The 13,850-nt window shown below is 42.5% G+C and overlaps 1 protein-coding gene across 1 annotated transcript in view; it reads left to right on the top strand.

The window, feature by feature from the left end:
* LOC117048537 (copine-5) overlaps positions 1 to 13,850 on the top strand; it is a 130,127-nt gene that overhangs the window by 34,336 nt on the left and 81,941 nt on the right. The window contains exons 2-3 of the mRNA XM_033152491.1: positions 4,124 to 4,164; positions 5,428 to 5,474. Of these exons, the coding sequence (XP_033008382.1) occupies positions 4,124 to 4,164; positions 5,428 to 5,474 (88 nt within the window). The remainder of the gene's footprint in view (positions 1 to 4,123; positions 4,165 to 5,427; positions 5,475 to 13,850) is intronic.

Genomic DNA, 13,850 nt, shown 5'->3' with positions numbered 1-13,850 from the left:
AATTTCTCTGCCCCTCTGATTTCATTATCCATGGGTGTTAACAGGCCAAGTAGAGTTTTTCTGCTTACTTAATCACTGGTTGTCACTTCCTAAAACAAGGGGATAGATTATCCTTCTCAAGATGCCCCTAAATCTTCTGAGTGTTTAGAAAGAATTACAGTGGATGAATCACTCAGTAATTAGTACTCTCTGTAGCTTCCTGTACTGCAGTTTTCGGTTCTCCATGTTTTACTGTAGTCAGGGACTGGTATTCAGTGCCCTCTGCAATCCCACCAACACACCTTACCTGCTCACTGACAGCAATCAAGAGAAAACAATACTATGGCTTCTTTATATCTCCCTTGTTACTGAACCACATGGTTGTGCTGACTCAAAGCAACTTTCTTCATTGCCCAGATGCAACAGCCTGACCTGCTGCATTCCCTGAAGTTGAGCCTGTCTCTAAAGCAATGAAATATCGTTTCCTGGAATGAGTATGCTAGTGAGTTAAAGCAAGCTCCCTCTGCACTCAGTCTGCATATCTCCTTACATTTAATTGGTGCTCTTGCGTGCTTTGAAGATAAGCTATTGAAAGAAACATTCAGAGAAGTTCTGGCTCTGAAACTGGAATGCTATTAAGCCCATTCTAATCCTTCATTATCTCCTCTATTCATTGCCGACACTCTCTGCCATTAGGGCCCAATCCAAAGTTCATCCAAGTCAGCAAAAGATCCCACTAACTTTTATGGTAGCAGCTCATCTGAGATAGCTCAGCTGGTAGAGCAGGAGATGCTTAATCTCAGGGTTGTGGGTTCAAGTCCCATTGGGCAAAAAGAGTCCTACATCGTCAGGGAATTGGACTAGATGGTCCTTGTAGTCCCTTCCGACCCTACAGTTCTGTGATCTTAAGTGCAGACTTTTCTGGCTGCATTCAGCACCACAAGTGCTGGACAGCTCCCAGAATCTTGTCATCTTGAGGACTGTGCATTAATCAAATGGCCAAAGGGAGGGAAGGGATCTTGAAGGAACTGAAGCTATAAACTTTCAGACGCATTGGGTGCTAGTATCAGAAACCCTGAGACAAATTCCTGTTATAGTAAAATGTATGACAAACTTTCCCATTCATAGAACACACAAAGATGTCTAAGTGGGAACCTGGCATGGAACAAATGTTTCATCTAAATTTAATTTAAATTTCTTAAATTATTTTTGCAGCATTTTTCCTCCCCTCTGTGCATATTAAACAAGAGTCCATTTGTAGATAGGGCATTATTTACATGTAGCGATGATGCATTCAGTATGGTCCAAATTGCACACATCATCTACACAGAGGACCACTCAGCCAGCACCAACCTCAGTTGCACATAAGTCAGCATGGCAAGTGCAGTCTGCATAGGGCAGGAATAATTTCAGTATGGAATTATTCTGTGATACATCATTTATTGCTTCTAAAGAGAAAACTCCACTACGACCATATTTTATTTACAAAATGAAGTCAGCAGAACATAGAATTGTTGTTTGCATTGTCTTCATTCCATAACATTCCCAGATGGAGGCAATTCAAGAATGGACTCAATAATGCAGAACAAACACTTTCACAGGTGAATCCAGTATATGAGCCCTTATTTAGTCCCTTTGTGCTATCAACCATTCATTTCCCCTAATATCTTTAGAAAAAGTCCTAAAATCTCCATAATCTCTACAGGAGGTGGCTGCTCTTCAGTGGGGAAGATAATTGATATAAATAAATCAATACCTTGGAGGACAAGGTGTTTGCATACCAACATTCTGGTCTACATTAAGAATAAATCAACATTCTGTCTACATTCAGCATAAATGTTTTGTGTAACCTTTTTGTGGATTCAGGGTGAATACGTGTAGGCTTAAAGTGGGGAGGGAGAGGGGGCACACATGGAGCCTTGCCCCAATTCTCCTGTGTGTGCTGGCTCCACTTCAGACATTTCCACATTCAGTATGATGATCTGAAGGGGGATTCTAAAGTGCATTTGAGTAAACGTGCTTAGAATTTGCCCTTTGATCAGGAACCCTGATAGCACAAGATTCCCAACTGCTGGGAGGATTCTAAGCACATTTACCTGAATGTGCTTAGCATCTCCCTATGATATGTTTGTGCTGGATGTGGGAAGTGGAGCTGGAATGTGCAGGAATGTCGAGATGGGCTTGTGTGTGCGTCCCTCCCCACGTCAAGACCAGATGCATTCATCACAAATGCACAAATGGGGTTTAGATCTCCATAAAGTTGGGAACAACTTAGCCGAGCAATAAACTCTTTGAATGTGCCTATGGAACTGGTTGCTACTACAGGAGAGTCGTTTTGAAGCTGTTTGACAGTTTGACATGCAATTTTTCACAATGAGATCAAGGAGAAGGTTTTCATCTAAGCTTGGATGTAGTTGGATACCATCTTGAATCATGATGGTGAACTGAACCTTTCAAAACTGCTCTGGTTTTTCAGTTTAGTAGAATTCCTGAGCAATGCCAAGTAGAAGACTGCTGTTCTACTATTGTACAGTGGAACCTCAGGTTGCAGACATAATCCGTGACGGAGGCACGTCCATAACCCGCAGCATTCGCATCCTGAAGTGCTGCGTCTGCACAGGCACCGACATGATTTGGCACTTCTGCGCATGCGCGAGAGACAAAACCCGGAAGTAACCCATTCCGGTACTTCCGGGTTTCTCGCAGTCCGCAACCCAAAAACATGTAACCAGAAGCGTCTGTATCATGAGGTATGACTGTATATTGGAACGTTGTTGTTTACTGTGCATTTAAGTCGCATTTTAATCAAAGTTTTATATTTGCTGTTAGCCGCCCTGAGCCCGGTTTTTAAACCAGGAAGGGTGGGGTATAAATAAAAATTTGTTATTATCAGTATTATTATTTGGACACTTATTAAGATATTGTAACTCAGTTTTCTGTGATGTTTTCTGAGATCAAGGAGCAGGTTTTTGTCTATGTGTAGATACCATTGGACACCATTTTGAATAATGATAGCAAACTGTATATATTATAACCATTGGGTTTGTTTGTTTGTTAGATTTCTTGAACAGCTAGTTGTGTATATTTTGAGGTTTGCTGAAGCCCCTCCAGTTCCATTCTTTCATATTTGCACTGACATAACTTGCCATGTACATAGCTCAGGGATAACCAATGTGGCACCCTCCAACTATTGTGGATTACCTCTCCCATCAATTGCAACCAGCTCTGCCAATATTCAAAGATGATAGGAGTTGGGGTCTACCATATCTAGAAGGTGCCACATTGACTATCCTGATGTAGGTCATCATCTTTATACCAAGAGATAATATGGGCCACTGCCTGCATTGGAAAGGTTGAGTTCTGTGGAAAGGAAACACACACTTGGGTGCTGTTGATTTATAATATAGTTGAGGCATTATCATCCAAAGCATCAACAAAGAAAGGAATATGGGCAACGTACAGAGATCTATTAACTGAGCAAGAAGGAAAACTAAAACTTAAAGACTATGATGAGATAAAGGAATATTTTCAGAGTTGGTTGCATCACAGGCAACTAAACAAAATCTTTAAAGAGGACAATAAGAGAGGATTTACTTACACAGCTTCCAAATTCCAAAGGGATATTATAGACAATAATTCCAAACTATTGAAGAAGGACTATAATATACTTTTGGAATGGGAAACTAAAGACAAAGAAGTTAAATCGGTAATGATTAAGTGGGCACAGGGCATAGGTCATATTATACAATTTGAAGATTGGATAAGGCTTTGGAAAGTGAATTTGAAACAGCAGAATGTAACATTTTATATAACAAACCAGAAATGGAAGCTGAGGGAAGTCAACAGGGAGGGGGGAAACTGGAAAATGAATGTTATTGATATTGGATATTTGTTATGAGAAAAAGAAAAGTCATACCACTGTGTGTCAGAGCATCTTCCTTGACAGTATTGTCAGATTCTGGATTGGTGTCTCCCACCCAGGCTGGCCACTAGGCTATTCTAGGTAGAAAGGCTTCTGTTGTTTGGGCTAAATTGAATTGGTTTTATTATTATTATTATTATTATTATTATTATTATTATTATTATTAGTTTTGCTCTGTACTAGAAATTGTGTAATTCTTTCTCTCTCTCTTTTTCATTTCAGAAATCTTCTTGATAAGGATACTTTCTCCAAATCTGACCCACGTATGTACATTTTCTATATAGGTTCACTGCTTTGTATAATATAGTATGGCTACAGGGCTTCTGTGGTTAGCTGACAGAGGTTATTGTAGACTCCATGCATTACATTTCAAATGCATGGATTCTTGGAGTCTAACACTGCTTAGATTCCCCCCTCCCCGTGCTTAGAAATTTCTTTCTTTCTTAAATGTTTTTAAATGCTTTAAAGGAGTGAATAAAAGACCACACTCTTTGGGCATGATGAACAAGATTAAGCAGTTTAAATCCCATTGATTTTAACCTCTGAGACATAAATTTAGTTCTGCCATTGACATCAGTTGAAGTTGAAGTTGCCGGATGGTGTTCTGGATTCATTGACTCCTGGTTGGCAACATGTCTGTCTGTCTAGAACCTTAAAGAGGAGCACTCCACTTGGGTTGGTGGCTCCACTTGCAAAATGCCATTTTCTTTGAGATGTCCCTTTGGGAACACAGACAGCATCCTTAGCAGCTCACACAGATGAGGGAGGACAAGCAACAGATCCTGATCAAATTTTGGTGGGGCGGCAGCCTTTGCTGCCAGCCAGTTTGCCGGTGCCTTGGCAGCGGCTCTTCATTAAAACCTCATTAATCTTCTCTACATCTCCACCGTGCTTTTGCTAATGGGGAGTATTTGAAAGGGAGCCAAATACATTAATGAAGGTATCATTATTGGCTAATTTAAACAGACACCTTAAGATCTAGTTTTGATTTCTATAGTTCCTTTGCTAAACCATGAGAGACTGGCCTTTGTGTTTGCATTTGCCATAATAGAATGTCGAGGCTGCTTTCTGAGGGGCCTCTAAAAACAAGCAAATCCATGAGCCAGAGGGTGAAAAATGGTTGAGGAGAGAGATGGTCTTCCCTTTCAGGTGGGTAGAACTTTGGGCTGGTTCTACAGAAATCAACTTCCACCTGTCCACATACCATGGGTCATATTTAATCAGTGCCTTAGGCTAATGAAAGTATCTTTCATCAGCAGAACAGGGGGAGTGAAGCAGTTTTCACTGATCCCCCCCTCTCCCATCAAGCACCCCACCTCCCACACTTCTCCAAAGGATTCCCCTAAACCCTGGAGCAGATTTTGGGGGCACGTGGGGATCCCCCTCCCCATCACCAATGGGGAATCAGGCTATAGTTAAGTTTGCCGGGTTCCTATTTTTGCAGAAGCTGGTGATGGATTTGGGTAACACACACTATGCTGCCTTCACTCTGCCAGTGACTGAGCTGAGCTGTTTTCCCTTTGCAGTGTGTGTGCTGTATACTCAGGGCATAGAGACCAAACAGTGGAGAGAGGTATGTATCTGCATTTATTTTCATTTTTGACTGGAACAGGTCTGGTCTTAGAAAGATGTTGGGTGATCAAAATCTGCATTTAATTCCACTTTTCTGCCTCTGATGCCTTGGGCAGTATTTGCAAATGATTTCCCTGCTTTGTACCTCAATTTTCTCACCTCAATGGTTCATCTCCTGAAATGCAGGCTTGGTGAGGCCAGCCCACATTACTACCCGCACAGCTTTCCCTTCTATGACATGGAAGACCACTAGGGGTTTGTATATTGCCCAGCAAAGCAACATGGATATCATATATTATTAGTATGTGTGGTGCAGGCAACATTCCAACTCTAACCAACTGAGCTTTACAGGATGCTGTGCTGTCCAGGTTGCTATGAGCCTATAAGTGGAGCCTTTGATGGGTGCAAACAACAAGCAGCTAAAAGCGAGGAAAGAGACAAAAATAAAAGGCAAATGAATATGACTTGCTTCCTGAGTACCCTTACAAGCACATCCTGCTATAGGTATTGGGCTGTTGACTTAGCTGCTGTGAGTGCATGAGATAGCAACTCCATTCTGCCAGTATTAGCCACTCAGTATAACTGAGCAAGTTTCAAGTCCCTAAAGATGCTCGATGAACTATTTCCCTCTTCCTCTCATCCCAGCTAGCTTCTGGGAGAGCTTGCTGTTGATTCTCCTTTATTTCTTGGTGACTTTCTATGCTATTAACCATAGTATCCTTCTGAAGTGGCTATATTGGAGGTGGGTGGTGCTGCTTTGTGATGGTTCTGGCACCACTTAGATGGGTGACTCCATAAAGTAGTGCTGGAGGAATATTGCTATTGAACATCTGCATGAAACCACGGAGTGGGGTCACCCAGAGTTTTGGAGTGCATTGTCTTCAATATGCTGGCGGCACGCATCTCTGCTTCTCCTTTTCGTTGCTGGTAGCTGTTTTGGTGGATGCACTGAACTGGTGCCTGCCTGAGATAATGGACTGGATGAGAGCCAGTAAACTGAAGCTCAATCCAAATAAGGCAGAGATACTGTTAGTGGGTGGTTCTGCTGTCTGGGTAAGTGGCATTCTACCAGCTCTGGGTGGGGTCTCACTCCCACTGATGGAGGAGGTTCATAGCTTGGGGGCACATCTGGATCCATTATAGTCACTGGAGTGGAGGCGCCCTTATCTGGATGCTGGTAACCTGTCTTTAGTAGTATATGCCCTGGTATCCTCATGGTTAGATTACTCTTATTTTTGGGACTGCCTTTGAAGGTGGTTTGGAAACTGCAGCTGCAAAAAAATTTTGTGGCCAGACTGAGGGTTCAATCATATAACAATGATTCTACTCTGGCCGCGCTGGCTTCTGGTATGTTTTCAGGTCCACTATGAAGTGCTGCTTTCGACATATAAAGCCATATATGGTTGAGTACTTAACAAACGACTCTTCCAGCATGAACCTAACCAGACCCATAAGTCAGCATGTGGGGCCCTCCTTCGACGGTCTCGTCTTATAGAAGTATGGGGGGGGAGGCTATTACAAGAGATGGGGCCTTTCAGCAGTAGCCCCAGACTGAAGGGATGCTGTTTCCAGGAAGGCCCACCTGGCATCAGCGTTGGTATCTCGTTGACACCAGCTCAAGACTTACCTTGACTGTCAATCATTTGGTTGCTATTTTGTATCTTCTTCGCTGGCTTTTGCTGACGGTTGTTTTAATGGTGATTGACTATATTAATGTTTGTGGGGATGACTGGAGGTTTTAAATTGCTTTTATTTTTATATAATCACTTTTAGTCTCTGATTTCATGTATTTGTATATTATTTTCTTATTTATTCCCAATATGCATCACCTTGAGATCTTGGGTGCATATATGGAGATTATTTTGATATATTTATATAAAATGCATCTCTCTCACTCTCTCCCCACCCCACCCCATATATACATACACAAATAAACACATATCTACATTCATGTGTGCCTTTATACATACACATTTTACATATATCAAAATGATAGCTATATATGCATCTAGCCATCTGTAGGTTACCATGATGTATCAATGCCTCATTGTGTGTGTGAGTCTAGCCAAGGACTGGCCAGTGATGGGGAGAGAAGAAAAAGAGAACCATTGACCTTGATACTAGTCCCCCCTCCACCCCACCCCTCATTTGTAGCTCTGCCTGCGGAAGGTTGAATGTGCAATCATGTCCTAATTTTGTACAATGCTGACAAAAAACTAATTAATCCTAATTTAAAGCATTCACATCCCCCTCAGTTATCTTTTATAATCACAACTTTCATTAGAGAAGATTGCAATAAATTACACATGGTTAAGCTAAATTTCATTTTCAGATTTTGATTAAGGCGGATGATTCAGAGATATATTTATGCTTATAAAATAAGAAGGTACATTTTATATTAATATGCACTTTAATTGTTGACTGTTGAATGAACAAATGTGGTTTTGGTTTGTCATTTACTCTGTGTACGTGTGTGTGCTTTTAGGAAGTTATACAAGACAGTCCAGTCTTGAGAAACCAAAACTAGAAATTAGATTATACCAGCAAACCACAATGCATATCTCTAGCAGCGGGAAAGGACAGAGCTCAAAGAAATGTAGCAAAAAGTACAGCTGAGCTGGAAAATCCTCAGAGAGGCTTCTCTACTGGGAGAAAAAAATAATCAGGGGATAAGGGAAGGAAAACTCAAAATTTAAGGGGCATGCTGGGCCTATTGTACTTGTGGCTGGTCCATTCGGGTGAATAAGGTATTGCCACACTAAAACCACTCTGCCCTCAGTCAGCTCAGTGGGTGCTTGCTTAGAACTTGCAGGATGTACCAAATTGCATTTAGTCCCCTCTCTGTAATAAGTTACTTTCCTCAGCTTAATCTAGTGCACTAAAAAGACTGAGAAGCTACAGCAGGCCAATGGAAAGACTGCCTGAGGTCTGGCATTATGGAGCTGCTACTTGGGTCCAAAGCTCATAAATCACCAGGTAAATAAAGATTAAATGGATTTCTACTCAGAGGTAAGTCCCATTGAATTCAATGAGACTTATTCCCTGGTAGGACTGCAGCTTAGGTATTCGTGCAACTTGAAGGAAGGAAGAAAAGAAAAGAATGAGAAGCAAACTAAAAAAATGTCACTTTTAATTATTTAGTTTTTATATATAAGAAATTACAAAATTAAATCATGAAAATATTCTTTAACGGATGTATTTTCTCTCTCTCTCTCTCCTGAAGCTGCAGGGGGCTGTGTGGGAAAATTGCCTGGAAGTTTGTATTATTTCCCATGAGAAGATGTTTGACTGTGCTGCTGTAATGACTTGTATGGGGTGCAAAATTCTTCTTTGCTTGTTTGAGTTTACAATTTCTTTTTCTTTTTTTAGTCTTCATTAAAATTCATTAGCATTTTAGTGGAAATTTCTCCTAGTATGCTCAATTTTGCCTGATATATGCATATTTCCCCCTAAAATGATGATTTTTTTGTATGTTTCACTGACTAATATATGCATTTTTATGGACACTTTACTCTAGTATGTGCATTTTTCTACATATTGTTTGGTTGGATAACTGCATCGCAAAATTCAGAGAAGTGTGAATTTCAAAGGATGGCTGTATTTCAACGCTTGCATTGTTTCGGAAAGTATGGCTTCCCTTTAAATGCAAATGCAATTGAATGTAGCACTAATGCTCTATTATTGCATCAGGGACATGTAGGATGTGCCCACAAAAAAACACACAAGCCTGGAGGGGCCATTAAGGTTATGGTGTGATGCTTCCTGCAGGGAGGAGATTTGCTGCCGTAGGAAAACAACTTGCCAGGGAAAATACTAGACTTCTCTTTGCCACTAGTTTTCTGCCTTCAGGTGTGTGTGTGGCAGGAGAGCATTTGGATTTCTGACTCCTGACTTGCCAACCAATGTTCTACCATCCAGAAGAAGAGTTTCCTCTTGATTCTACTGCCTGTAGAATCAAAGCCAATCAAAAGCAAGTGAGTTGAAGCATGGGAAACAACTCTTATTAAAACCATCTTGTACCTATTGGTATTTCCCTTGGGCTCACTCATACATTTTTTGTGTCATAAAATATACATTGTCCCATTGGACGATGTTGAAATTTCTTTGCTTGTTTAGACTGAGCTGTCTTGATTTCTTGTCTAAGCTGGGGACCTGGTCCATTTCATGATTCTGTCGAGGTTCAAAGTCTCCTTGGTGTGAAATCACTTTTAAGTCCAGAGTTGACTTTAATTATTAAAAGCAGGCCCCATGCCTATCAACTCATCTGCTGCTTCTCAGAACATTTTATGGCATTCTGTGTTATTGCACAATGGACACAAATTAGCACAATGAAGTGGTGGTTAATATTGCCACTCATCACAGATAATTGTTCCCTGAAGCACTGCCCCATATCTGGAGATAATATTTGAGGCTATCTTTGGCCTCCTGTATTGTATCTCCACTGCCGTACAGCTGCAAGGCTTGCATTCCCCAGCCCCTACCTATCCACCCATCATCCGCATCTCACCTCCCAGTGGAGGCAGTAAAGAAGCATGGGGGTGTGTATGTGTGTGTGTGGAAATGTGCAAAAGACAGTAACCATCCTGGGGTGATGTGGAGGATAAAATAGGAAATTGGTCCTGTTCGGTGCTTGAGCAAATGTTGCTGGCTTAATTGGAGCTTCTGTCTAGGGCTTGAAACAGCTCAACTGTCAGAGCAGTCACTCAGGACTCAAGAAGAAAGAACTCTGATTCTGGCATCACCAGTCATTTGGGATAGTGTCTGCGTATTTTCTGCTCTTCTGTGATTGCAAGCACGAAAGTTGGTACAGGGTGCAAGAGGGAACATCAGGAAGCTTAGGTTTATTTCTAGCTCATAAATAAAGACTTGGAAGGGTGCTTCTCCAATCTTAGAAGTGTGGGTGGTGGAAGAAGTAAGAATAGGATTTTCAGTGCTCAGGCATGAGAGGGCTGAGTAAGAGGCCGTATTTATACCTGTAGCAGTATCAACTTTATCTTAGGTAATGTCACTTCGTGCTGGACAAGGAGGTCTGCATGTTGGATTCCTCCCTGGGCCCTGCCAAAAACTTCTTGCATGTGAAAAAAATTAAACATGGCTATGCTCTACCTCTGCTGTCAGGGCTGGCACAGTGAGGCAGTTGCCTCAGGCAGCAGGCTGGGGGCAGCTGGAAGGGGTGGCAGACCTGTGCCTTGAGGAATGTGCTGCTTGCTGCTTCCTGTGTTTGTCACTTGTTGCCTGCCTCCTCCTGCCCCTCTGCTGCTGCCTGCTCATCTTCCGCCTCCTTCAGCTTGCCTGGGCTTCTGTGGGCCACTTCCAATCACCTCAGGCAGAGACAACAGTGGAGGGGGCGGGGGGGAGGGGGCCATTTTCTGTTTTGCCTTAAGTGAAAAAACTTCCTGGGCTGGTACTGTCAGAGGTAGTATGCCTCTAAATACCAAGGGGACACAGGTGGCGCTGTGGTCTAAACCACTGAGCCTCTTGGGCTTGCTGATCGGAAGGTTAGCGGTTCGAATCCCCATGACGGAGTGAGCTCCCAATGCTCTGTCCCACCTTCTGCCAACTTAGCAGTTCAAAAGCATACCAGTGCAAGTAGATAAATAGGTACCACTGCAGTGGGAAGGTAAACAGCATTTCTGTGCGCTCTGGCTTCTGTCACGGTCTTCTGTGCGCCAGTAGCGGTTTAGTCATGCTAGCCACATAACCCAGAAAACTGTCTGTGGACAAACGCCAGCTCCCTCAGCCTGAAAGCGAGATGAACACTGCAACCCCATAGTCGCCTTTGATTGGACTTAACTGTCCAGGGATCCTTTCCCTTTTTACATTTTACCTGCCTCTAAATACCACTTGCTGGGAATCACAGGTGAGCAGAGTGCTGTTGCTCTCATGTCCAGCTTGCAGACTCCTCACAAGCATCTGGTCAGCCACTGTGAGAACAGGATTCTGGACTAGATGGCTTGACCCAACTAGCTTGTCTTATCTTCTTATTTTCCCAAGTAGCTTTGCCAATAGTACAATTCCCCAATCTCTCCTGAATTCCTTTTTAAAAAAATGGCATTAAGAAATGTTCAGCTTGAAAACACCTTGATGTCTCTGCTTTCCCAAAAAGAGCAGACGCTCAGCCTGTGACAAGGTGGCCCTCTGGGCAAATTGCGAGAATTATTCTATATTATTATTTTAAGCTCCGGCATCTGTCCATCTCCCAGGTTAACATAACAGATGCATCCTGAGAGTGACTCAGACAAAGAAGTTCCATTCACCACCTCTGCCTGGCAAGCGTACCAACTACCGTATTTTTCGCTCCATAGGACGCTCTGGACCATAGGGCGCACCTCGTTTTTAGAGGAGGAAACCAGAAAAAAAATATTTTTCTGGTTTTCCTCCTCTAAAACCCATGGTTGTTGTTGTTTTTTGAGAATCAGCTCAAAGTTTTGCAGCTTTTTTTGCAGAGGGAAAAGCCCTGCTTTTTGAGGATCAGTTCAGATTTGTGCAGCTTTTGTAAAGGGGGAAAAGCATTGCTTACAAACCAGTAAGCACCAGTACAAACCAGTACAGACCAGTAAGCACCAGCAGGTAATAGGAAGCAAGAGGAAAGCAAACCAGTACAAACCAGTAAGCACCAGTACAAACCAGTACAGACCAGCAAGCACCAGTACAAACCAGTATGTACCAGCAAGTAATAGGAAGCAAGAGGAAAGCGAACCAGTACAGACCAGTAAGCACCAGTACAAACCAGTATGCACCAGCAAGTAATAGGAAGCAAGAGGAAAGCGAACCAGTACAAACCAGTAAGCACCAGTACGCACCAGTACAGACCAGTACGCACCAGCAGGTAATAGGAAGCAAGAGGAAAGCAAACCAGTACAAACCAGTAAGCACCAGTACAAACCAGTACGCACCAGCAAGTAATAGGAAGCAAGAGGAAAGCGAACCAGTACAAACCAGTAAGCACCAGTACAAACCAGTACAGACCAGTAAGCACCAGTACAAACCAGTACGCACCAGCAAGTAATAGGAAGCAAGAGGAAAGCGAACCAGTACAAACCAGTAAGCACCAGTACAAACCAGTACTGACCAGTAAGTACCAGCAAGTAATAGAAAGCAAAAGGAAAGCAAACCAGTAAGCACCAGTAGGTAATAGGAAGCAAGAAGAAAGCAAACCAGTAAGCACCAGCAAGTCATAGAAAGCAAGAGGAAAAGTAACAGCCCCAAATGGCTGAAAAACTCAATTTCCCAGGATCCTCATTTTCCCAGGATCCTACTGTGCAAGGGGCCTGGGCGGGGCAGGAAGGGAGCTAGCTCTCTTATCTCCCTCCCGATCTCCTGCAATCAGCTGTTGAGCGGGTTCCTTTCAACACTCTCTTTCCCTCTTGTTAGCCTTTAGCTCTTTCTAAAACAGAAAAAGCAGGATCTGCCTTTCCCCCCTGGGCAATTTGGCTCCAGGGACCATGCATTCGCTCCATAAGACGCACAGACATTTCCCCTTGCTTTTTAGGAGGAAAAAGTGCATCTTATGGAGCAAAAAATACGGTATATGGGAATTAGTTTTAATTATATATTGTGCTTAGCTCCTTCAGTCAACAAAGTGTAAATATTTTGAATAGGCAAGCATGGATTTATTTATGCTAAACCTCGAGGTGATGAGATGGAAGGAAAGCACAACTTTTCATGATCAGAGATGTCAGCCTTTGCTCTGTTCACCATGATTTTTCTTTATCCAGGGCAGATGCTCCCTCTGAAGGAGCAACGTTCTGTGTTGACCCTGTTTACCTGTGCTTCAAGCTGAGGTTGAGGAATGGGAGTCCTTGGGCAAGAGAAATGTGTGTTTTTTTCTAGTTTTTCTAGTTTTCTTTTTTCCTTTGCCACAATAAGACTTACTTCCACAGGATTCTCACTGTATCATGTAATCTCTTCCTTATCATTAGAGTAACTTTTTTGCCTAAATTTCACACTTTGCCTTACAGAAAGAGAGACAAAGAAATGAACTGTAAGACTAAAACAGGACTTTGAAGCTTTTCACCCTCTGGCCTATTGCTGAGATGTTTGCATATTAATCCTCTTGCCGATTATCCCCTTGTCACCCTAATTCTTGAGCATCATACACAGAAAAATGCAAGCAAGGCCTGCCATGTTTCCATTGCAACTAAGGAATAATGATACGGGGAAGCTTAAATTTTGGAATGATGATCTAAGATTGGGGCAGAGGCCTGTATTTCTTAATAATAATGACAAACCCTCCACGTGTCCTTATTTTCCAGGAACGTCCCTGATTTAGAGAAGCCATCCCGGTTTCTGATTTGATCCCCGAATATCCCACTTTTTCTTACAATGTCCCTATTTTCATGTTGGAGGGTATGAAGTTATCCGACCCCCCCTGAGC

The sequence above is a fragment of the Lacerta agilis genome, chromosome 6, assembly GCF_009819535.1.
Source record: "Lacerta agilis isolate rLacAgi1 chromosome 6, rLacAgi1.pri, whole genome shotgun sequence".
NCBI classification, from domain to species: domain Eukaryota; kingdom Metazoa; phylum Chordata; class Lepidosauria; order Squamata; family Lacertidae; genus Lacerta; species Lacerta agilis.
This window is presented reverse-complemented; position numbering and strand designations above follow the sequence as displayed.